At 40.4% G+C, this 23,125-nt stretch overlaps 1 protein-coding gene across 8 annotated transcripts in view; it reads left to right on the top strand.

Moving 5' to 3' along the window:
- Window positions 1-23,125, top strand: part of RBMS1 (RNA binding motif single stranded interacting protein 1) — a 214,114-nt gene that overhangs the window by 119,079 nt on the left and 71,910 nt on the right. For 6 of the 8 annotated variants that reach the window (XM_061184517.1, XM_061184478.1, XM_061184462.1 and 3 more), the window contains exon 2: window positions 3,878-4,053. In XM_061184517.1, the coding sequence (XP_061040500.1) occupies window positions 3,878-4,053 (176 nt within the window). The remainder of the gene's footprint in view (window positions 1-3,877; window positions 4,054-23,125) is intronic. The other 2 variants (XM_061184469.1, XM_061184498.1) reach the window with 1 other exon arrangement.

Here is a 23,125-nt window from a genome sequence, read left to right as displayed (position 1 = left end):
AAAACTGAATTAGCTTGTTTTCCCTGCCCTTGGATAGATAACTTGATAGGTATCTTGTTTACCTGACCTGAAGCAGTGAGATTAGGCCAGAGAAGGCTGAGCTATAGACTCCTAGGCTCTTGTGGGATGGGTCAGCACTTAGCTGTGGTCATTCAGCCACCCAGTTCCTTAAATAAATAGGTTGAATTTGTGAAAATTGTCCACATGCTTCATCCAAGGGGTGGAAGGTGGGGAGTGTCTTTTCAAATTCTAGGGCAGCTTAGGGGTTTTGAGAGGCAAAATGTAAAAGGACAACCAGTGATGAAAATGGAGTTTGATAAAATATTGTCCACTTGTAAGCTTTGTTGTTCTTTCTTTTTTTTTTTTTAAGTTTGCTGTTCATGCTGTTGAGGCACTTGACTACAAAGTGTAATTGCTTTAAATTGATCAGGGTTCTGAAGTTGTAGATAAAGACTTGTCAGTGTTTGTATTTCAATCTGTGGGTGAGGGTTTCATTCTTCACTGGTTAAGTGGAGCCTTCCTAAAATGGTGACTCTGATGTTCGGCTGTAATGTGCTGTAGCTTTCCAAAATTGTTTGCAGAATTCTTTTAATGAAAAGATTTATAAGGTCGAATTTTAAAAACTGACCTTTTTAAGGGTTTTGTTAAAAAAAAAAGCACAAGTTGACTGTTGCTCATTAAATTAACTTAAAGGCACCTTTCACTTTTTTTTCTTAAAAAAACTTAGCCACCAATGGTATTAAGTGTCATATTTCAGAAAAACTTGAATTTCATAATTTAAGTCGCAGGAAGAATGACAACAGAAAAATGAAATAATATTAATAGTTCATTTAGGATATAGACAGTGTTTTGGGTGCCATTTAGAGCACAGATTAAGGGCTCTGGCTTTGTTGTCCGGCAGATCTGAGTTCAAATTGCAGCCCTGCCGCCTACTGAAAGTGTGACCATGGCACATTACTCAACGTCTCCTGAGACTCAGTTTCCTGATCTGCAAAATGGGAGGACAATAATGCATCTGTCTCGTTTGGATTACGTAAGATGATGCATGGCACTGTGACACGTGGCACAGTGTCTGGCACGTATGAAACATGCAGGATATGACAGTAATTATTACCCCGCTCTTACAATTAGCATTAACCCATTCTGAATATTTTGGAACAAACTCCTTTATTGTGTTTGCATTTTCTTCTTTGAACGTGAGGAAGTCTTTATCAGGATTTAAATTTTTAATTTCAATGAGTTCTAAAAACTCAATCTTTGATCTAAAACTTTCTGTACCAGAAAATGGAAAATGGACAACCTGGACTAATCTAATGCTTCTTCTCTTTAGTCATCAGCTATTTCTGAGAGTTGATAATAGGATACATTTGAATTTAACCTTGGTCACCAGGACTCACCAGAGACCAGTCATCCTCCTCAGGATGCATTCGGGAACTCCCTTCTCCCAGCTGGGATCGGAATACTAGGAGATTTCTTTCCCCCAAAGAGTAGGTTAGAGAGAAAGTGGGGAGGCACAGACTGTATATTCTCCCCACCTACTTACAGCATGGGAAAATATTGCTGTCATAAATATGGAGGCCGGTCAAAGATGCATTCCATCAGCTATGCAGATCACGGCTCTGCTTCTGCCAAATATAGATACATAAATAAAAGCTCGCTCCTTCATGTCCAAGAGATCTCCAGATAACTCACACGTCCACATGTTTCTTTTCATCGTGTAAGTCCATGCCCGACACTCCACTTTCCACCCCAGGGAAGAGCAGAGGTGACAGCTGAGGCAGACTTGGGATGCAGTCTTGCAGATGCCTGCTGGTTCACTTTCTTTGGGTGGTGTCATCCCACTGCAAGGTGGGCATGGACCCAAGCCACAGCTTCTGTCAGACCCCTGCAAGGCTTACCCAGGTGACCACGTTTCATCCCCCGACTGCAGCGCGGAACACACCAGGTCCTATGGTGAAAAGCTGTGTTTGAGGCAAGCACAGGTTCTCGGATGTTAATCAGAGGTGATTTAAGAAGAACTACAGTCTTGCCTAGATGTCTACAACTATCAGTTCTTTGTGTAAATCGAAGGCTAGGGACCGGGTGACGATGTATGTGTTAACTTCCCAGCCCCTCTGTTCTTCGCTGAAGTGAGAAATAGAGGGTGCCTGGCTGATTGCAGGTTGCAGCTAGCAGTTATATTGAGTGACTTTGGAGAAGGGACACAGACCTCTGTGTGGCACAGCTGGGGGTCTGAGGTGCCATCAGTGGCAGAGCAGGAGAAGGGCTTAGTTTATACCTGGAAAGCAGTTTTTATCCCTTAGAGAAAAACAGGGATGAGAGGAAAGGATTTGAGTTCGACTGCTTATTAAGGGCATAAATCAAATAGATTTGATAGGATATGATCTCAGGCAGGTTTTGTTTGGATTAAGCAGTGCTGATGTTCCTGGTTCAAGTTCAGCCTTCATTTATACTTTGACTGTTGTTAACCCTTCTTGCAACTCTCCTTTCTGAAAAAGAATCCCTTGAGATAAAGTGGTGTTTGGACTCTGACTTTAATTTAGCAAGGGCGCTGGGCAGTGAGAAGAAGAATCTTCATAGTATAGGCCATGAAGAAATGGTTACATGTCTAGATTCATGAGGAGCCCAGTGCCTCAGGATAATACTGTGGAGTTAGAGTGGCCATGGCAGAAACTGGGTGCAGAGCCAGATAATCTATCCTGGAAAGTTGAGATTGCTGACAAGGTCAGCAAGGTTATATTTATTGCAGGGGGTCTACTTTTTGAACTTTCTAAAGTGGAATTTAATTGTGTCCTAGAGATGCCTCATTTTCTTGTTTATGGTAGTAAAAATCAAGCTGTAAGATTTGAAAATTTTGTTGAATGTCTAGTGACTAATTTTACCTCTTCAAACTGTTACTCAGTGTCAGTGATGTCCTTGGTTGGTCTATTTATTATTTAGAAGATGTGAAGTAAAAAAAATTCCTGTCCTGGTGTGAAACTGCAGAGCATTTGCTGTGAGGACACTTTGGGGTGTGCTGACTTCCATGTCAAACTGAACCATTTAACTTCCTCAAAGGTCATGTGTGTGGCATAGGGACAGAGAACTGTGGTTTCTTTCGATTGGTTAACAATTATCTGATGTGCGTACATTTTCAGACATTCTTCCTAGGTGGCTGCCGACTGAAACCACACCGAGCCTGGCATGCAGGCTTTGTAAAAGTTACCTTGGTTGCTGCCAGGCCTGGGAAGGTTTCCAGCTTCTACACCATTCTCACAGGGGTTAAATTTCACAAGGTTAGCCAGAGCGAAAGGCAGCCGACCTGTGAATCTTATCCAGATGTCTCAAGGAAGCCATGGGCCTGTCTTAGAACTAGGTGAAGTCTTCCTTATTTGAGCCTCTTGACTGAACCCTAACTTCCTTACACTTGAAGAGTAATTTTTTTTTTTAATCCCTAAGAATCATCTCAATAAAATTGTCAGCAACTTTCAGTCAAGTGTCCTTCAGAATTTGAAAACCTTTTCAAAAGTCCAGTGATTTCTAAATGACTGAAGATTAAAATGATATTATCAATAACTTTATGCAAGTTCGTTTTGAGTATCAGATGTGTTCCTTAAAGTATGTGAATAAAATCTTACAAAAACTTAGTCCTGTTTCAGGTGTAGGTAGAGAATATTCTGCTGAGTAAAATCCTGTTATTCATGTTGAAGGAGAGGGTATTTATGTAGAATGAACAGATCTTTTTTAAGGTGTAAATTAAAATCTGCGGTGAAGTAGCTGAAGATAAATCTGTGTGCGTATCTTGGTAACTTCGTCTTGGTTGGGAGGTCATACAGCCTCTGAATGGTGCCGAATCGGTTCTGTCTGGCGTTCTAACGCTGCCGTCTTTGTTTTCCAGCAGTCTCTGGTCCCAGCCCACCCCATGGCCCCTCCCAGCCCCAGCACCACCAGCAGTAATAACAACAGTAGTAGCAGTAGCAACTCAGGATGGGATCAGCTAAGCAAAACGAACCTCTATATCCGGGGGCTGCCTCCCAACACCACAGACCAGGACCTGGTGAAGCTGTGTCAGCCGTAAGTAGAAGTTGTTCTTGTGTTTAGCTCCTAAATATCTCCTTGATCATATTACAGAGTGAGATAAATTGTGTTCTAAGAGAGGTTTAGTACAAGACAAATCTGTGAACGCTCATTCTGGTCACAGTTGACAGGGTTTCTAAGTTTTGAGTCCTTGGATGCTTTTTCAGTCAGCATTACGATCAACAGAATGCCTATATAATAAAATAAACTGGAGCATTTGCTCAGTAGAGTTTGACTTTATTGGCGCATGAGAAGCAGGCTATGAATTGTTTAAAAACATGGCTGGTTCCTTTTTGAGGAGTGCTCATATTTTGTGGAAGCACCTCTCGGGGCCAGTGTGTCTCATCATAAGAGAAACTTTAGTTGCCACCGTTTGTCAGAAAGGTAGTTACCGTCTAACTTAATCCTAAACGCATATAAACTCTAATGCCAGGGGGGCAAAGGTAGTCTGTCTTCACTCACACCTGTAGTTTTGTGGTCCGGGTTGTTCACGCTCAGCTCTGGGCATTCTATTTTTTTTTTAATTAATTAATTAATTTATTTATTTTTGGCTGTGTTGGGTCTTTGTTGCTGCGTGCAGGCTTTCTCTAGTTGCGGCGAGCGGGGGCTACTCTTCGTTGCGGTGCGCGGGCTTCTCATTGCAGTGGCTTCTGTTGTTGTGCAGCATGGGCTCTAGGTGCACGGGCTTCAGTAGTTGTGGCACGCGGGCTCAGTAGTTGTGGCACGCGGGCTCTAGAGCGCGGGCTCAGTAGTTGTGGCGCACGGGCTTAGTTGCTCCGCGGCATGTGGGATCTTCCCGGACCAGGGCTCGAACCCGTGTCCCCTGCATTGGCAGGCGGATTCTCAGCCACTGCACCACCAGGGAAGTCCTCAGCTCTGGGCATTCTTATTCCCAAAGTTCCTATTCCTCTTCTCACTGCCACCCTTGCTGTGTCCTGAGATGAAATGTGCATACATGTATAACTTTGTTCCAAAGGAAATTTGCATTATATGCTTGTCGATAAATAGAATATAAGTATGCTACTTTGCTACAATCACATTAACTAAGGAAGAAAGCACTAGTTTAAACCAAGGAGCCAGAAGCACTGTACGTTGCAAAGATCACAGTGTAAAGACTAAAAGCCTCCAATCACTTTAAGCTATAAAAGCCTACACGTACAACAGCCTCTTTTATTTATCCAAAGACAATCATGGTCCCTCACAAACAGAACTTTATATAACTGTGGAAAAGGACGTCCACTAAAGAATGTTTCCTGTTCCCTGAAAAGTATTTCCATTTCTAAACATATGATTAATAGCATCTTATTTTTGTTGTACTGGGTAAAGTATAAATTTATTACTTCTTGCTTTAAGAAAAAAAATTTTTTCAAAACTTACTTGGGCAGCGTTTCCAAACTGGAACTAAAAGTAACATCTGGCCTTCCATCAGGAGCGATGGTGGTTTTGCTCTGTTGTGTTTTTAGAGAGGAGGGTGGGACACCGGGAGGTGGTTCGTCAGCATCTGGAGAGCCTTCCGAAGGCCATCACCCTCAGGACCCTCCCTCCGCCTTTCCCGTGTTACCCTTCTGATCAGCCCCTTTGGACTTTGACTGCAGCCTTTGCTCCCAGGGCAGTGAAATAATGTTCTGTGCTAGGGATGACTTTGAAAGCAAGTCCAGCTCTTGGGGTTTGTCATGCCTGACCAGAGTCAGATGGAACTTTGCCAGGCACGCCCTGCCCTGTTGCAGCTGTTCAAGACCACAAATAGGCCTTTTTGCTATCTTGTCTGCTGTTGACCTTTACAGGCATCTTCCTCTGCTTTTGCAACATAATTACAGGTAGATAGAGCACCTAAAGTCTAAGGAGCTAAAAATATAACTTTGTAGGACACAAAAGAATGAAACTAACCCTCACATTCTTGAGGTGTAAGAGAAGGGGAAAGGATTTCAGAAGACAAATTGTTCCTCAGCTAGTTTTGAATCCTGTAAGGTGAGTTGTAACATTAAGGGGATAGAGCTAAACAACCATAAAATAATAGAATAATACCATGTTTTATATGTAGTAAATATGTATTTGAAAAATTAAACCAGCAGTTTTTTTACTGAGTCAAATCATATTCCAAATGCAGCAGAAGAGCATTTGATCATCTTATCTGAAAAATTCATTCCTTTGTTGTTGTTGGTCTCTTTGACATATGTGGATTTTCTCAGCATGTGTAGACATCAGTCTCTTCGCTGTTATCAATAGCAGCAATAATGGTTTGCCACTCACTCTCTCCTATCATTTGCAAAACCCCAGGTTTGATATTTAGCTCTGATGATAGTTTTCTTTATGTATTATACAGAGGCAAGACATACAGTAATAGAGAACTCTATGTCAATATCTGCTGAAAACAGATATTCGTTCCATTTAACACAGAGCATCTAATAAGTACCAGATTTGTCTTGTTGACAATTTTGTGTCTTAAAATGTGGAGAGAGCAAAAAGGAGCATTCCTGTTCTGGACTTAATTGTTTCCAGTAAGGAATAGCTAGTTGGCCACATGGAAGTGACAAGAACCTTATGGAAAAGTGACTCATCCTAGAGCTTAAAAAACTGAGTGGACATAATTAGAGATTTTTTAGAAAAGTTTCAGAAGCTTCTCAGAAAAGATAGGTGTAAATTCATAGCTCTAAAAAAAAATATTTTAGAAATAAAAATGTAGCACTATAATTTACAAATTAACGTGAATTGTAGGAGGGGCAACAATTGAAACAAATAATTTGGGTCTCTAGGGGACTTGGATATTTTAGAGGGTTATGTAACAGAAAAATGGAAAAAGCTACCTAAGAATGTTTGCAACAGGGACTTGATAACATACAAACAATGCATGAAACCTGAAGGCAAGAATGACATGAGGATTGTGAAAACTGGAGAGGGAGACAAAGTATTTTTAAAAAGCTATGTTTGGAGTAGAACATACAGATGCTATAATGTTCGAAGAAATGACAGTGAAAAAGCAGATGTCAACGCAAGAGTTGGCAGTGAAAAAGCAGCCTCAGCCCAAGTCAAAGAGGGACTCGGGACACTGGAAAGTGTAGGTCAACATGGCTGAGAGAAAGGGGGCTCACACTGGAGGGTAGTCAGTTTCGGTGACTTGAAGGACACTGGTCTGAAGGACTGGGCAGAGCTGTGACAGTGGTGATGGTGGTCAGGTGATAGGGAGTGAAAGGAGATCAATTTGTTAAGAGGATTTGATGAAAGAAGCTGACCAGCTCTAGCGAACTTCTACACTGTGATGTGTGTATATATAGGAAGTCTTGTTGGGACCTCATGACCACTCTGGCTGCTGCAGCTCTGCACCCTATTTCTAAAGTGTTATCTGCTCAAAAAGAAGACATCAGTCCAGTTAACCAGCACATTTAGGAAATGGAATGAGCTGGGTGACAGAAAGGACTCATCTTTTACCCCCTGACCTTTAGATAATCTTCATTCTCCGCCTTCTCTAAAAGCAAGCCAAACAAAAAACTTTGCCTGACTGTGTTGCCCTTCCAACTTCTCTGGCAGATTTTCTAGGCAGATGAGCGGAGGGCTGCTGGTGTTGCCATTTTCTCACTACCTTAACCCTTTGCATTTTCCTTTCAAGTTTCAGCTGAAACTGCATGGCGTCTTCCGTCTCCCTTATTTCCTCTGGCTTGTTTTCATGTTGTCCACATCTCCTCAACTCCTTGCTCTTTTGATTTAAGTTTTCTTGGCTTGTTCCTCTGCAGCCCCATCCTCTCAGAGGGTTATTCTCCACTCTTTCCAATTTTCTGCAGATTTTTCCACTTGAATATCTTGCTAGCACCTCAGATTCAACACTATCTCCTTCCTCTCCAAACTGTCACTTTTCCACATTTACTCTCCCCAGGTTGAAGCTTTGGAGCAATGTTGGCTATTTCCCCATTATCCTCTTAGTCACCAAGCCCTGCGGCTTCTTCTCTGGCCTGTCTTCGTTCTCAGAGCCGGAAGAATTGGGTGGTTCCTCCCTCCCTCCCTCCCTGAGGGGTGACAAGCGAGAACCATTTGTTCCTGCTGCCGCCTCCCCTCAGGGGCCTCTCCGTTGCCCGTTCTTGATTTTCCAAGGTCGAGTCTAAGCTCCCCCTGCCGCCTCCATGCGTGGACCACACTAACCTCTCCTTATTTATTTGTATGCTTCCCCACCTCCCAGTCAGCATCTTACTTCCATACAGTTCTGTTCTCCAAGGGCCTGTTATGTAGCAGCATGTCTGTGACTGGGTGTAATGCTGACAGCATATCATCTTCACAGATTTCTTACCTACAGTATAAACTCATGGTGGTCAGGGTGGCAAGATTTTGGTGCCCCAGAGTTACCTACCGCAGTGCTAGGCAAGTACCTTATTCTCAGTCAGTAGCCTGTAAAAGGGGTCAAATAATGCTTATATCATGAGGTTGTGATTAGGATTAAATCAAGTAATATAAGGAAAGGAGCTGGTCCACAATCTAGGTCATTGAGCAAATATTAGTCTCTCCATGCCTGAGCCTTTGCTCCTCAAAATCCTAACTACTAGAATAAATTTAAATTATATGTAATCCTACATTTTAAATTAAGGAGAAAATACCAGATTCTGATCCTGAAAGCTGGGAAAGCCAGAGAATAGGTTATATTAACATGAACCACCAACCTTCTCTCCCTGAGGCGTTTTTTGGGGGGGACAAGGGGCGAGGGTGGGGTGGAAGCACTTCACTCACAAAAGACTAGTTTTATCCTCATGCCACTCACCCCTGATTTATTCCTTGTCATAATACTGTAAAATCTTTTGTTGTGTCCCAACTATTTTTTCTGAAAATTTAAAAACAATATTTGGTCCAATAAAAACAAACAAACAAAAACAGTATTTGGGCACAAGGTTTGGTCCATAGTTCTTCCTGGTTTGCAGTAGGAGCAAATATGTGGGTCTCTGTTGGCCAAGGATGGACATTTCTGTGATATTGACATCACATGAAAAGGTCTGCATAACTCAGTGTATCAACAGCTTATTTTAAAGGAAAAACAGTCTATTGATATTAAAACAAGATGAGGTATTCTACTCCTCCCACCTTCTACAACCTTTTTCTCATTCCCAAACCAATCCTTGGTCAACCAGTTGTTTTGGGTTTTTTTTTTCCCCTTTCATTCAATAGATAACCTAATTCATTTCAAAGTACAGTAAAACATGATTTTTATATAAATGTGAAATTAAATCTATCTTATAATATTATAGCCTATTACTAATTAAAAGGAAATATTTTTGATATAGGATGTTTCCCTGGTTGTAATATCCAGTATATTTTCATTTCCTAGCGCTTTGTTTTCTGTTTTCTGCAAGTTTTCCTTATTCTTTTGAATATAATGCAACTCTTAAAAAGGCAAAGCGGAAAAGCAGCACAGATCAACAGAGGCAGACATAAACAGCCAACCCTAATTTAAGACAGAATAAAGTAAATGTTATAATCAGTGCAGTGTTCTGGGAGGGGTCAGAGAAAGTCTTCGTTAACCTCGATACCAGGGGATTGGGGTAGCTTTCAGGGAGGAGATGATTCTCAACCTTAAAGGACAAGGTAGATTTCATGCGGGGTGGAAATGATAGTGTCCTCCAGGCCTCCGAAAGGGCCCAAGAGATGTGAGCGTGCTTGGATGTTTAAGAAAGCACAAAGAACACTTCTTGATGCGTAGCTGCCATTCAGCAGTTGTTCGTTAGCCAGGGCTCCTGGTGCCCGGAGTGGAGAGTGTGGATGCAGAGCAAAGAGAGGCTGAGATGCAGTTTGGGAGCATATCGTTAGCACTTTGAAAATAATAAGCTGAAAAGTTTGGAGTCTATTCTTTAGTTACAGAGGAGAAGTTGGCCCTTGGAGTGGAAGAGAAGCATAATTCAGTGTTTTCTTTCTTTCTCAGAATGGTAATTACGACAGAAGTCGGAAGGTTGGCTTGGAGAAGGGGGCTGTCATAGGCGACCAACCAGGGTGGTGATAGGAGATGGAGGGGAGAGGCACTGGGACGGCAGGGCGCCTTAGAGATAGGAACGCGGGGACTGAAGCATGATTTAAAATGACTGTAAGGCTTTAGCTTTGAATAAAGTGAAAATGTGAGTTGCACTAACTGAGAGAGAGTGCACAGGAAGGGCACAGACTCTCACTGATTCTCTCTCAAACCCTAAACTCCAGCCTCTCCTTGTGTTTCCCAGATGTGGCCATGCTTTTATTCATTCGTACAACCCACAAACAGGGCCCACTGAACTAAATACTTTTCTGAAACCACTAGTTTTTTTGTTGAACACTGACTTTAAAAGAATAATTTAAGTTCTGGCTATAGTAAAAAGTCAGGGCAACTGTTAGGAAAATGGACAACTTGAAATGATAAGGAATAATTCTTTATACATTTCCATTTATCTCTGTAACTCTAAAATTTCTTAAGCAGTTTATCTGCTGAAAGTTCTTTTTTCTCTACCCTGGAATAAAATGATCATCCCTTTTATTTCAAAATCATTAGGCTACTTTTAGGGTAAATTTGAAAGTGAAGGCATTCTAGTAAGATGAATACAGTTTTTTTATGCTTAATTAATCAACCTTTAACCCTAATAGGAAGTTAAACCTTAAGTGTTTACCCTGAAAGTAACAAGGGCCTGACAGACCCACTATTAGGAAATCCCAGGTATATATGAAATCCTTTGGAATTTATATAAAGTGCATGAAATGGGAGTACCTTAAATTGAAAACAAAACAATGATCCTGTGATGAAGTAGGAAAAATCACTCCACCCAAAAGTGATCTGATTCTCACTTTCAAATTGAAGAGAGACTTTAAAGCCAGGTAAGCTAAGGCCATTCAGGTATCCCCAAATGACTCAGTCCAAGAAGCCTGAACATACCCTAAGTTATTAATACATTTACTTTAGGAAAGAAACACACACACACACAGCCCACATGGATGTATGCTGGAGTATTCAGACAGCTGTACAGACATGAAAGACATGGACCAAAAGATTTTATTGCCTACATTCAGTATTATTCTGAAGTCAGACTTGTGACTCTTACAGACCCATAGCTCTTGATATAGGGTTAAATTAGAAGCTGACATATCTCTTTGAGGCATACTTTACCCTTCAAGTGACGTTTCTAGGCAAGTTGAAGTAGTGTCTTAGTGGTAGCGGCGGTGGTGGTCATAGTGTATTTAAGTCACGCACATCAACAATGAAAGACCCACAGATGGTTTTTTCTTTGGTATCCACCGCCTCTAGGATAATTGAAATTTGGACATACTGAGTTGTATTGTATTCCAAAGCCATTTGAGTTTTTAGGTTTTTTAAAATTGCATTTTACAAGGGTACTGAAAACTGTATCTAGCAAAATTTTATTTCTCAGATTCCTTTGAAAGACAGTCAGAAAAAGAAAAGTTAACAGAAACATAGAGTGATTAAAAAAATAGTTCTCTCATTAAATGTGTGCCTTAACAAAAATGTTTTATTGACTGGAGTACTTAAAAAAACTCTCCCCAAAAGTGAAATTGAGTTAAGATGATGTTTGCCACAGTTAATCGTAGCAAATGCATGCCATTTTTCTTTCTGTTGCTATTATATAGCTCCTTGCGTATATATAGATTTTATTTATATGGTAAATAATAGGATTTCTTTTAAGTTCCAAATGTTTTTGTTCTGTAAAGCAGCTAATTTTTATCCTCTCAATAATTCTTTCTTCATCGATCTAGAAGATTCTCAGAACATAAAATACTGTTAGCAATAGTTTCTGGGACTTGGCTTCTTTTATTATTACTAGCATAAGAGGGTGACACATAATAATTCAAAGAGGGCTTAGACCAAGAAAATTGGGCATTTTCTGAAAATTGTGATCTAAGATGTGAAGTTTTCAGACTTTATCTCACTCTTTTAAAAAGGTGTGCCAATCTATTGCATCAAAATATTGAGTCATTAATTGTAATTTAACTCTTTCTTCATGGACAATATTCCAGTCAGAGTCTATATAGTCAAAGAGTAAAACAGGATGCATTAGACACTGAGCAAGCTATATATCATCTTTGTGATCTTTTTTTCTCTCTAAAAATGGAAGTCAAAGCAGATTTCAGAGTTTAGGAGCAACAGTGTGTATTTAGCAGTGTGTATCTCCCTAGTCATCTCTTGGATAAGCCATATAAAATCGTTTGTTTTCTTGTTCATGTTAATTGCTTCCTTTTCCTTCTTGGTATGAAAGAATTCTGGCACTTTAAGAAATACTTTGTGTGCAATAGATCTTTGACGTACCAAGATACAGTCTGAAGACTTTTGGAAATCCCAGAATTTCACAAAAATAATTTCAGCATCAAAAAAATTCTCCACAAATACCTGCTTTCCAGTAGAGAACCATCTCTTTCTTAGACCTCTCTTTGCTCTTTCTTTATTTTTATCATTAGAACTATCAGTTGGCTTTTTTTAGGGGGTGGGCAATTTTCAAAAATTAACACAATGTTTAATCCCTTCTTGAGAGTTACTGCTACACAATTAGAGCAAAACCTTCTTGAAATATGGACCCTGGGTGATGGGCTACGCTTCTTCACTGGCTGCATGACTCACTTCCCTCTGTCTGAGTGCCCACGATTCAAATACATACCGCAGCAAAATCTAAAATTACTACAGGTCGGAGACTTTCAGTGTCATCACAAGTAGTTGAAACCTCAAATATTAGTTATTGCCAAGTACGTACTGCATGCATGCATTTGATATTTTGGCAGAAACCCTCAATTATGTCTATTTTCTAATTTATTCTCTGTGTAAAATCTGCTGGCAAGCATGGATATTTAGAGATTTAGCCAACCCTCCTTACTGTCAGTTGACCTTTTTCTTAAGGGTTTCGTTTTGTTATTCCTAGACATGATTAAAAGCCTTCCTCCCTGTATTGCCCAAATACTGCACACACTGTTGGCAAACCAATTTCAATGTTAGCCTTAGCAGAAGTTAATTGGGAAGCCAACACTGAAGATAATGGCCAGAATCACAAGAATTTTTTCAAGAGCATCCTCTCCTTCTCTGTGAGAGCTGGTGGATTTTAGTTCATGTTCATCCCCTGTTCCTCTGTATGAACCTTAGGTTTCTGTGGCAGCAGCTTGGGGGTGTTTAACCATTAAATGAAGTTGAAGGTATCATCAGGAATAAAAGCCTTAAGTCTATATTTGGCAATTGTGCTTGGTTTGACTTAGAATTTCCTTAATGGGTTAGCATGAATATTAGAAATGTACAACCTCTCCCTTCATCTTTCCCCATCTTCATTCTATAATAAATGTATGTAAAACATTTCTGCATAATGTGTAAACACCTGAATAATGCCAGCAGCTAACCTTTGACAGATATTTCCTGTGTCCCGGGGACTGTGCCAGATGTTTTATTATTTAATCCTAAGAACAACTTTATGAGCAGTATTGTTATCCCCATTTTATTTTTTTAACTTCTTTTAAAAAATTAATTGATTAAAGTTAATTTTAATTAATTTTTTAAATTAATAAATTAAAAAATTTTTTTAATTTAACTTATTTAAAATTTTAGAAAATATATATTCTTTTTTCAGATTCTTTTCCATTATAGGTTATTACAAGATATTGACTATAATTCCCTGTGCTATGCAGTAGGACCTTGTTGTTTATCTATTTTATATATGGCAGTGTGTATCTGTTAATTCCAAATTCCCAATTTATCCCTCCCCCTCACTTTCCCCTTTGGTAACCATAAGCTTGCTTTCTATGTCTGTGAATCTATTTCTGTTTTGTAAATAAGTTCATTTGTATCATTTGTTTAGATTCCACCTGTGTTATCATATGATGTTTGTCTTCTCTGTCTGACTGTTATCCTTATTTTAAAGATGGAGTTGAGAGAAGTTTTCTTCTCTTATTGCTCAGGATAATTCAGCTGATAATGGTAGAGCTGGGACTTGAGCTTGGACAGTCTGACTCTAGAGCCCATACTCCGAACCACTGTGCTTTCTACTTCCCCAAACATACTCTGAATGCCAGTTCATTATCTTCATCCTCCCTTCATCAGTGCCCACGTTCCTCTGTTTACCACAAGCTATAAAAAGACTCATTTCTCCAGGATCCTAAAAGAGATATTCAGCCATGATAGATTTAACAAGATTTTGTTAGAAAAATCCGCTTTCTTTAAGTCCGCTTGAGTGGCCAACAGAATCAAAAGCTCAAGCTAAAGGCGGGAGGATAGAGGAGGACCTCATCTTTCCTGACATCTAACAAAGTAATCCCTTCTAATGTAGCTGGTTATACACAGCTCAGCTCCTGGTTAGCTGTCTAGTGTGCCGCTTCCCGAGATTACACAGTACAGAGAAGGTATGTCATTTGCTTGATGCCTGAGGGTCTTAGTGCATTACAAAAAGAAACATTCTTTTAGGGATCCCCATCTAACAAATCCAAACAACAGTGCTTTACAAAATGGCATAACATAGCATTATAATTTTACTAGAAGTATAAATCTGATTAAAACATAAGACCAAACCTCTTCTGAGGAGAAATTAAAGTAGAAGTAAGTGAGTGGTGAATTCCATTATTTATTAAGCATCATGCCTTTGATTTTGCTAGATACTGCACTGGGTAAGGCACATTTCCTACCCTCAGGGAGGTTCTTGTCTTATATGGAAAATAAACTTCACACATCATGTAGACCAGAATGTGGTGTATCATGTGAGAGACAGAAAGTGCTGTGGAGATTACAAGATAGGGCGTGATTGCATATGATTGGGCGGGCATCAAGAAAAGCTTGGCATTTGAATGAGTCTTCATGGCTGGGTGAGCAGCTCAAGGCCAGGTTTAAAGCCAGTACTAGGCTGGCTGCCTGCCTTGTCTGGTCTTCACTAGGACCATATCATGGGGTTCTCTAATCCCAGAAGAAGGCTTGTACTTCACTGGGAAGAGGGTAGGTCCAAAGAGGAAGATGATTCGATGAGTGTAAGATTTTGAGTGTAGGAAACTGGGAGTTTGGTACCCTTAACAGATATAAGGGTCAGGAGGAAGAGCTTGTTTTCTATTCTTGCCTGCAAATTCTCATCTACTCTCTGCAAATTCAAATTGAGTACCTGTTTGCTTTATGAATTTGTGTGCTTTTGATATGGCTATTAAGTGGAAAGAAACAACACGTCAATTCCAGACTGAAGAATCTTCAGTGCAGAAGAGAGACTAGTAATTAAACCTGATGATTTGTCAGCTGGAATACTGTATATTGGAAACTTTCCGCCGATATAGCCCTTATGGTCAACCATTCGATCTATATATTCCTCCAACATGTCATTATTTTCATAATTTTTTATAGTTCAGTTTTAGGGGCTTACACTTTTTAAAAAGTTGCTTTTTGTTTAATCACATGCTCTGCAACTCCCTTGATAGGACCATTTGGCTTCAGACTGGAGACTTTTGAGAAGAGATTTTGTAAGAGAGCCATGGGACTGAGTGGGAGGAGAGGAGGACACATTTCCCTAAATGGGGTATCTAGAATTAGAGGGGAAGTGCACTCATAACACAAACAAACCTGACCAAGTTCATGGCTGTGCCAGGGGACATGGACTCCTGCTCCTCCTGGCCGTCTGTGCCCTCACTGACCTGGCCATACCAGGCTTAAACTTGTCTAAATTGGTTAAACTTGCTTATGGGACCAGAATCACTTGTCTTCCTCGTTTTCTCTTTATGCCATAACATCTTTCTGACTCTATTACTCAGACGTCTGTGAGGGAATCTGTATGAAAAACGAACATTTTCTGGATTACAGTAAGTCCCCTACACACGAACCTTCAAGTTGCAAACTTTCAAAGATGCGAATGTGCCCCGGTACGCCAGCTGTTGTACTGTACTTTTCAAGGTACTGTACTGTAAGATTAAACATGTTTTATTTTTTGTGTTTGTTTTTTATGTATTATTTGTGTGAAAAGTGTTATAAACCTATTACAGTACAGTACTATATAGCTGATTGTGTTAGTTGGGTACCTAGGCTAACTTTGTTGGACTTACAAACGTGCTCTCAGAACGGAACTCATTCGTATGTAGGGGACTTACTGTATCAGCATGTACGTGCAGAGTTCCATCTTTCCAAAGGCCACTCTGGTAGCATAAGGATTGTTTCTTTAAAGATGGAACAAAGAGGCAGTTATTTGTGATCCTTGGAACAAAGAGACCTCTGGCCCATTTGGATGGGAGCACTGATACTTTCCAAGGGTTTTTCCAAAATGTTTCATCTTCACCCCCAAATGTAAGCCAAAAATTATGAAAATATTATTGTTACTGCCCGTTTATAGGCTTAGGTTTTACTCCATTACTTAATCTACTTAAGTAACCCTGTGTAGTCTGTCTACTTAACTAGCTAGATAACATTTTGTTTCCTAAATTTTTCCTACTATCTCTTTATTCATTATCTTTTTTGTTGTTGTTTGATACCATGCAATTTAACTGTTAAAAGCCAAACCCATTTAATTTTGACTGAGATCTTTGAGGCCAAAGAACTTGAGCATTTACTTAACTAAAAAGTCTGTGGCACTTTTTTCATCTCCAGGCTGAATCACAGAACTTTACATCTCTTCTAGTTCAAGTGGCTGTGAACGAGGAGTGCTCACCAGAATCAAAATTTGCATGTCCAGGCCCTTCAGTAGATTCTGAGTCAGAAGATTCAGAGGTACATACATATGGAGAGAGTCAGTGTAACCTGCAGTTGTACTAAAGAGCACAGGCTCTGGATCCTTCCACCCGGCTCTGCCACTTAATTGGGCAAATTTCTCAACCTTTCTGTGCCGCAGTTTCCTCACCTGTTATAGCACCTACAAAACAGAGTTCTTGTGGGGACTAAACGGGTTAATACATGTGGAGCGCTCAGAACATTTCCTGGCACGTATGAATGTTACTGCTGTCATTAATGTATTTTTTAAAGCTCTCCGGAGGTTCTGATGTTCAATCCCTGTTACGAGCTACTGATTTAGTCCCTTCATGTTATAATTGAGAAAGCTGCGGTTCAGAGAAGGTTAAGTGACCTTCTTGGAGTCAAAATTAGGAAGTGGCAGGCCTGGGAAAACATCCCATCGTCTCCCCCACCACCCATATCTTGATTTCTCTCTTTACTTTTCAGGAGTGAATGAAACTCTACCCTCATCTCTGCCCTTAATCATGAGTATGCAATATCTGCACTTCAGTTTCTTGCCAAAGAACTCAACTTTGTCCTCTCCACTGCAGCTCTTGTCAAAAGCTGTTGGAAGAAATCAGATTTATGAAAAATTGCCAGAAGGATTTGTAGTTCCTTTGTTCATCACAGAGCTTCCCAACCTTGTCATGGCACACGTAGAAGAGGATAGTGTTTGTATTCGATTATATTGATATCAGATTAGATTAGACTGGTATATCATCAGCTGGCAAGGCTGCTCAGTGCTGGAAATGATGGGCCCCACCCAATCTCCAAGGGTTGACGGGATCAGTATCCCCCTATCTTTAATAGGACTACCCTAGCCAGAAGGGGTTTCGAAATTTTTTAGTAGAAAAGGCCTTCGGTCAAATGAAATTTTAAACAGAACTACCTATACAAATAATTCAAACCAGTATTTTTTTTAGTATGTATTTTATAAATGCAGATTTGTAACATTTATAAAATTCATCAGGGAGAATGATGAGGCAGTTTGATGAACTCAGAAATTTGAGGTTGGGACTTCTGACGGTTGCAGAACAGTATCAACAGCTTCACATCTAGAATATTTCTGTTTCCCTTTTGGCGGTATAGTATTAGTGAAAAATACTTAACATCCATAAGCAGTTGCAGAGGTACCAATCTTCTAACAGCTCATTTTATCTTCTTAGTATCGTCTTGAATTAATCTGATCCAAAAGCTAGAAAGAACCAGAAGTTTTTTTGTCTTGACATTGACGTAATACAGCTATTCGCATGCCTCATGATAGGTATAAAGGTCAGACCAGGGGCACCTCAGAGTACGGTTGGGACCAGTCTTAATGATGTTACCTTGTTGTGAGTCAATGCTTATTATTGTACAGGTGGCTTAATAGCCATGGTCACGGTGAGGGTGTACGCCAACTAGTTGTACCTGCTCCTGGCCTGTCATTTGTTTGAACGTGATGTATGTGTAGGTTATTTGTACAATTTTATATGAATGGACGTGTGCAGGCTTGAATTTCCAGAATACCGACGCAGAATTAGAACTTTCCTAATCGGTGACTCATTTTTAAGCAGTTCAAATGTACGAGAAGAGATGGCAGGAGACACATTGACCCAGAGTCTGCCCTTGAAGAGACTTAATGTGAGGGTGGTTATCGGTGTGATAAAATGTGTTGTGCTGTATATTTGCTTGCGTTTCCTGTTTGGTTTTCTTGGTGGGGTTTATGTGGGGGTTGTCTGGTGTTTTGGTTTTTGTATTTAAAGGCTAAGAAATTGAATTCCAAGAGAAAATTGGTGGAATTCCGAAAGCACCTCTTTAGAGCCCAACTTGATAACCACTGTTCCAGGGAGTGTGGATTTTATCCCTGGATGCTGCAGAGTCAGCAGAGAGTGTAGTATGGTAACCACAGAGCTGTTTGCCCTGGTAGAATTGCACACGCCACCGGGGTACTCGGGCGCCGTGCTGTCATCTGACCTGGCTTTGCACCTAACTTGTGGCCTCAGGAAGACCTACAGGAGGAGGCTTCTTTTGGCCTCAGAGCTGGAACAGTCAGAACTTCTCCTGAGCCCTGGACTTGCTTTTACTCTGACAAACACTAGTTTTGTAACTGTTGTATTTCTTCTCATTTTGACTGCTAGGAAGTCCTAGGCCAAATTTGCATCCCCTGTTGGCAGTTCTGTGGGACTTCACTTTCTGGTTCGCATGTCTGTGTAGTAACTCTACTCCTGGGTTTATTTTCCCTTCACCTTGAACTCCATATCTATTTCTATCTTGTGGTGTTACTTATATTTCTGCCAGCAGTCTCAAGCTTTTATGGAAAGAAATATAAATAAATGTTTCTCGTGCTCTCTATTTGACTACCCCTTTTAAAATCACAGTAGATGGGACTTTGCTGGGTCATCTTCTTTTATCAGTTTTTACCGCAATCATTCTTATCAAAGTGGCTCTCTCGGGAATGCTGGTATTTTTGACTATCCAATGGCGTTTCCATTGGAAAGGAAAACCTCTTCTTGGCCCTATAAAGACATGAAGACATAAGTGGATGTACAGCTGTTCCCTGATTGTCAGTAAACATTAAAATCAGCAAATACTCAAAATCCTGATTCCCAGCAAATCTTAGCTTGGTTGACATCTTTAAGGAAAAGGAAGGCTCTTTTTTTTTGGCTGCGTTGGGTCTTCGTTGCGGTGCACAGGCTTCTCATTGCGGTGGCTTCTCTTGTTGCGGAGCACGGGCTCCAGGCACGCAGGCTTCAGTAGTTGTGGCTCGTGGGCTCTAGAGCGCAGGCTCAGTAGTTGTGGCGCATGGGCTTAGTTGCTTCGCAGCATGTGGGATCTTCCTGGGGCAGGGCTCAAACCCTTGTCCCCTGCATTGGCAGGCGGATTCTTTTTTTTTTTTTTTAATTTTAGAATTTTATTTATTTTTTTATACAGCAGATTCTTATTAGTCATCCATTTTATACACATCAGTGTATACATGTCAATCCCAATCTCCCAGTTCATCCCACCACCACCCCCACCCCCCCCCCACCGCTTTCCCCCCTTGGCGTCCATACGTTTGTTCTCTACATCTGTGTCTCTATTTCTGCCCTGCAAACCAGTTCATCTGTACCATTTTTCTAGATTCCACATATATGCATTAATATACGATATTTGTTTTTCTCTTTCTGACTTACTTCACTCTGTATGACAGTCTCTAGGTCCATCCATGTCTCTAGAAATGACCCAGTTTCGTTCCTTTTTATGGCTGAGTAATATTCCATTGTATATATGTACCACATCTTCTTTATCCATTTATCTGTCGATGGGTATTTAGGTTGCTTCCATGACCTGGCTATTGTAAATAGTGCTGCAATGAACATTGGGGTGCACGTGTCTTTTTGAATTATGGTTTTCTCTGGTATATGCCCAGTAGTGGGATTGCTGGGTTGTATGTTAGTTCTATTTTTAGTTTTTTCAGGAACCTCCATACTGTTCTCCATAGTGGCTGTATCAATTTACATTCCCACCAACAGTGCAAGAGGGTTCCCTTTTCTCCACACCCTCTCCAGCATTTGTTGTTTGTAGATTTTCTGATGATGCCCATTCTAACTGGTGTGAGGTGATACCTCATTGTAGTTTTGATTTGCATTTCTCTGATAATTAGTGATGTTGAGCAGCTTTTCATGTGCTTCTTGGCCATCTGTATGTCTCCTTTGGAGACATGTCTATTTAGGTCTTCTGGCAGGCGATTCTTAACCACTGCGCCACCAGGGAAGTCCCAGGAAGGCTTTTTTAAACTGTGCTTTTCTTATACCCATTCTCACTTAGAATTCACTTTGACCTTGAATTAATTGTCCCTCTTTTTAATGTTTGAAAACAGGAAACATTCAGAAACTTTACTGGATATGTATTTTAGGTGTAGACGTTTATTTCACCTGTGTTTTGGTGGCTCAATAAATCACAGTTTAAAATACTTGGTTCTGGCTTCTAAACCTCCTGTGGGCTATGCAACTGCTTTATTCTCTATCTACTACAAGTTCCTGATAAATTCCTAGGCTTGAGCTTGAAGGAACATTCTTCTTTCAGAAGTAGGTCATCATGCCACAGTTAGTTTCCTCTCTCCCTGCCCTCTGCTTTCCTCTCTTTTTGGATGTCTGTTCTGACAGCACCAGCCTTTACTGGGCTTGCGTAGACAGTAATGATATGTCGGTTATGAGTTTTTCAGGATTGGTATTATTTCTTTATAGGGTTCATTTATACCCCAGTCTTACAACAGATGTTCCTCGACATACAATGTGGGATTATGTCCTGATAAACCCATTGTAAATTGAAAATATCCTGAGTCAAAAGCATCTGATACACCTAACCTACTGAGCATCATAGCTGAGCCCAGCTTACCTTAAATGTGCTCAGAACACTTACATTAGCCTACAGTTGGGCAAAATCATTTAACACAGAGCCTGTTTTATAATAAAGTGCTGAATACCTCATGTAATTTATTGAATACTGCACTGAAAGTGGAAAACAGAATGGTTATAGGTGTATTGGGTGTTTATCCTTGTGATCGCGTGGCTGACCTGGAGCTTCAGCTGCTGCCCTGCATCATGAGACAGTATCACATATTGCTAGCCTGGGAAAAGATCAAAAATCATAATTCAAAGTACAGTTTCTGCTGAATGCATATACCCCTTTTGCACCAGTCAAAAAGGTGTTAAGTCGAACCACTGTTAAGTCGAGGACTGTCTATATATAGATTCAGTGGTTTTCTGACCTCTGATACTTGCCAGACCAAGGTTTCCTCTGTGGGCCCACCACTTACAAATGTCCAGGAAGAATTTTAATACCACGTTGAAGAGAAATGACGAGGTGATACTTCATAAATGACCTCAGACTGCAGCAAATCAGGCAACCCCTCACTCTCCACTTGTCTTGCTCTTGCTTTCTAAACCTTCCCAGCAGTACGATCTCAGGAGCACTGCTGCCACACGGGCACAGTTGCCAGGATGTGTCACAATCCGAGCATGTCTTTTCACGTTATGGACCAATACGAGCCATAAAGATAAATATCTTTGGGCATGTTCCTAAAATCTGTGTACCCTGCTGCTGTCCACATCTGCACAAAATGTACACGTCGGCCCTGTCTCCAAAGACAGGGAACTCAGTCATCCTGGCTTGCTGACCCCAAGTGGCTTTTTCACTTTACTCGTCATTTACAAGTCTTATGATGGCTGCACGATCCTGTATTACCTGCCCCCCTCCCCCATTATTTTTCTGACCTTATCTCCCCTTATTCTCCTCTACTGCTTTCCTCCAGCCATGGTGGACTCCTTGGTATTTCTAAAACGTACCAGGCCTGCTTCTGCCTTCCAGCCCTTCATTGGTTTTTCCTCCTCACATAACTGCCTTGCTCCTCCCCACATCCTCCTGACTCACCTCCTCACCTCCTGCAAGACTTTGCTCAAATGTCACCTTCTCAACAAGCCTACCCTGGCCACCTTTTTAAAAATTGTAATCTGCCTCCACTTTACCTTGGCATTTGATATCTCAATCCCTCTTGCCTTGTGCTATCTAATTGTTATAATACCACCCTCTAACATACTGTGTAATTTGCTTATTTTTGTTTATCTATTACAAGCAAATATCAGTGAATATTTTTGAATGAATGAATAAAATGCTCCTTTATATGGCACAAAGGAAGGCTGAGGTATGAGTCCAAATCTCTAACCGCAGAGGCCTTGTTTTCTTTTCTTTTTTTAAATTTTACTTCTATTTTTTTTATTATCAAAGAAAAATATTTATTTCTTCCAGATAGCTATGACAGAACTAATAACTTTTTACTATACATGAATTCATTAAAAATCTCCTTTTGAAATGTATTATTGCCAATAATTCAAAGTACAGTAGCAAAATAAATGGGCAGTGGTTCTTAGAGGCCTTGGTTTCTTGATAGTCAAACTCAGGACCTATTCCTGGGGTGCATATTTGTCACACACACACACGCGCGCACGTGCACACTTACACTCACATTCATACTCACATTCGCTGGGATGAGCAGGTAAAATATCAATGAATCTAGATTACCCAGTGCTGGGAAGGGCCATGGTGAAAATGAAGGCTTTAGAATTTGCCACAAGGACAAACTTTATCCTCCCCATGATATATATATTTTATCTCTCATCCTGTTTTTCACATCTCTTTATTGTTATTATGTGTATTTCTGTAACATGTCAAATAGTTTTTATAATAAGGCAAGCTAAAATAAATCTAAAGAGAAATGGTAAATAAGTAGCCCAGCACTTTAAGTCTCCAGTTCCTCACTGGTGACATCAACAAATTGAACTGAGATGAGGAATAAAGCAAGTAAGCAGCAATGTACTGCCTCATTTCCTCTTCCCTGGCAGAATTTCTAATAAATAGATGAGAACACTCTTTCCTGCTGGGCCTGGCTGGTCCTCAGAATCCTTCCCT

The sequence above is a fragment of the Eubalaena glacialis genome, chromosome 1 (genome assembly GCF_028564815.1).
Source record: "Eubalaena glacialis isolate mEubGla1 chromosome 1, mEubGla1.1.hap2.+ XY, whole genome shotgun sequence".
Taxonomy (NCBI): domain Eukaryota; kingdom Metazoa; phylum Chordata; class Mammalia; order Artiodactyla; family Balaenidae; genus Eubalaena; species Eubalaena glacialis.
This window is presented reverse-complemented; position numbering and strand designations above follow the sequence as displayed.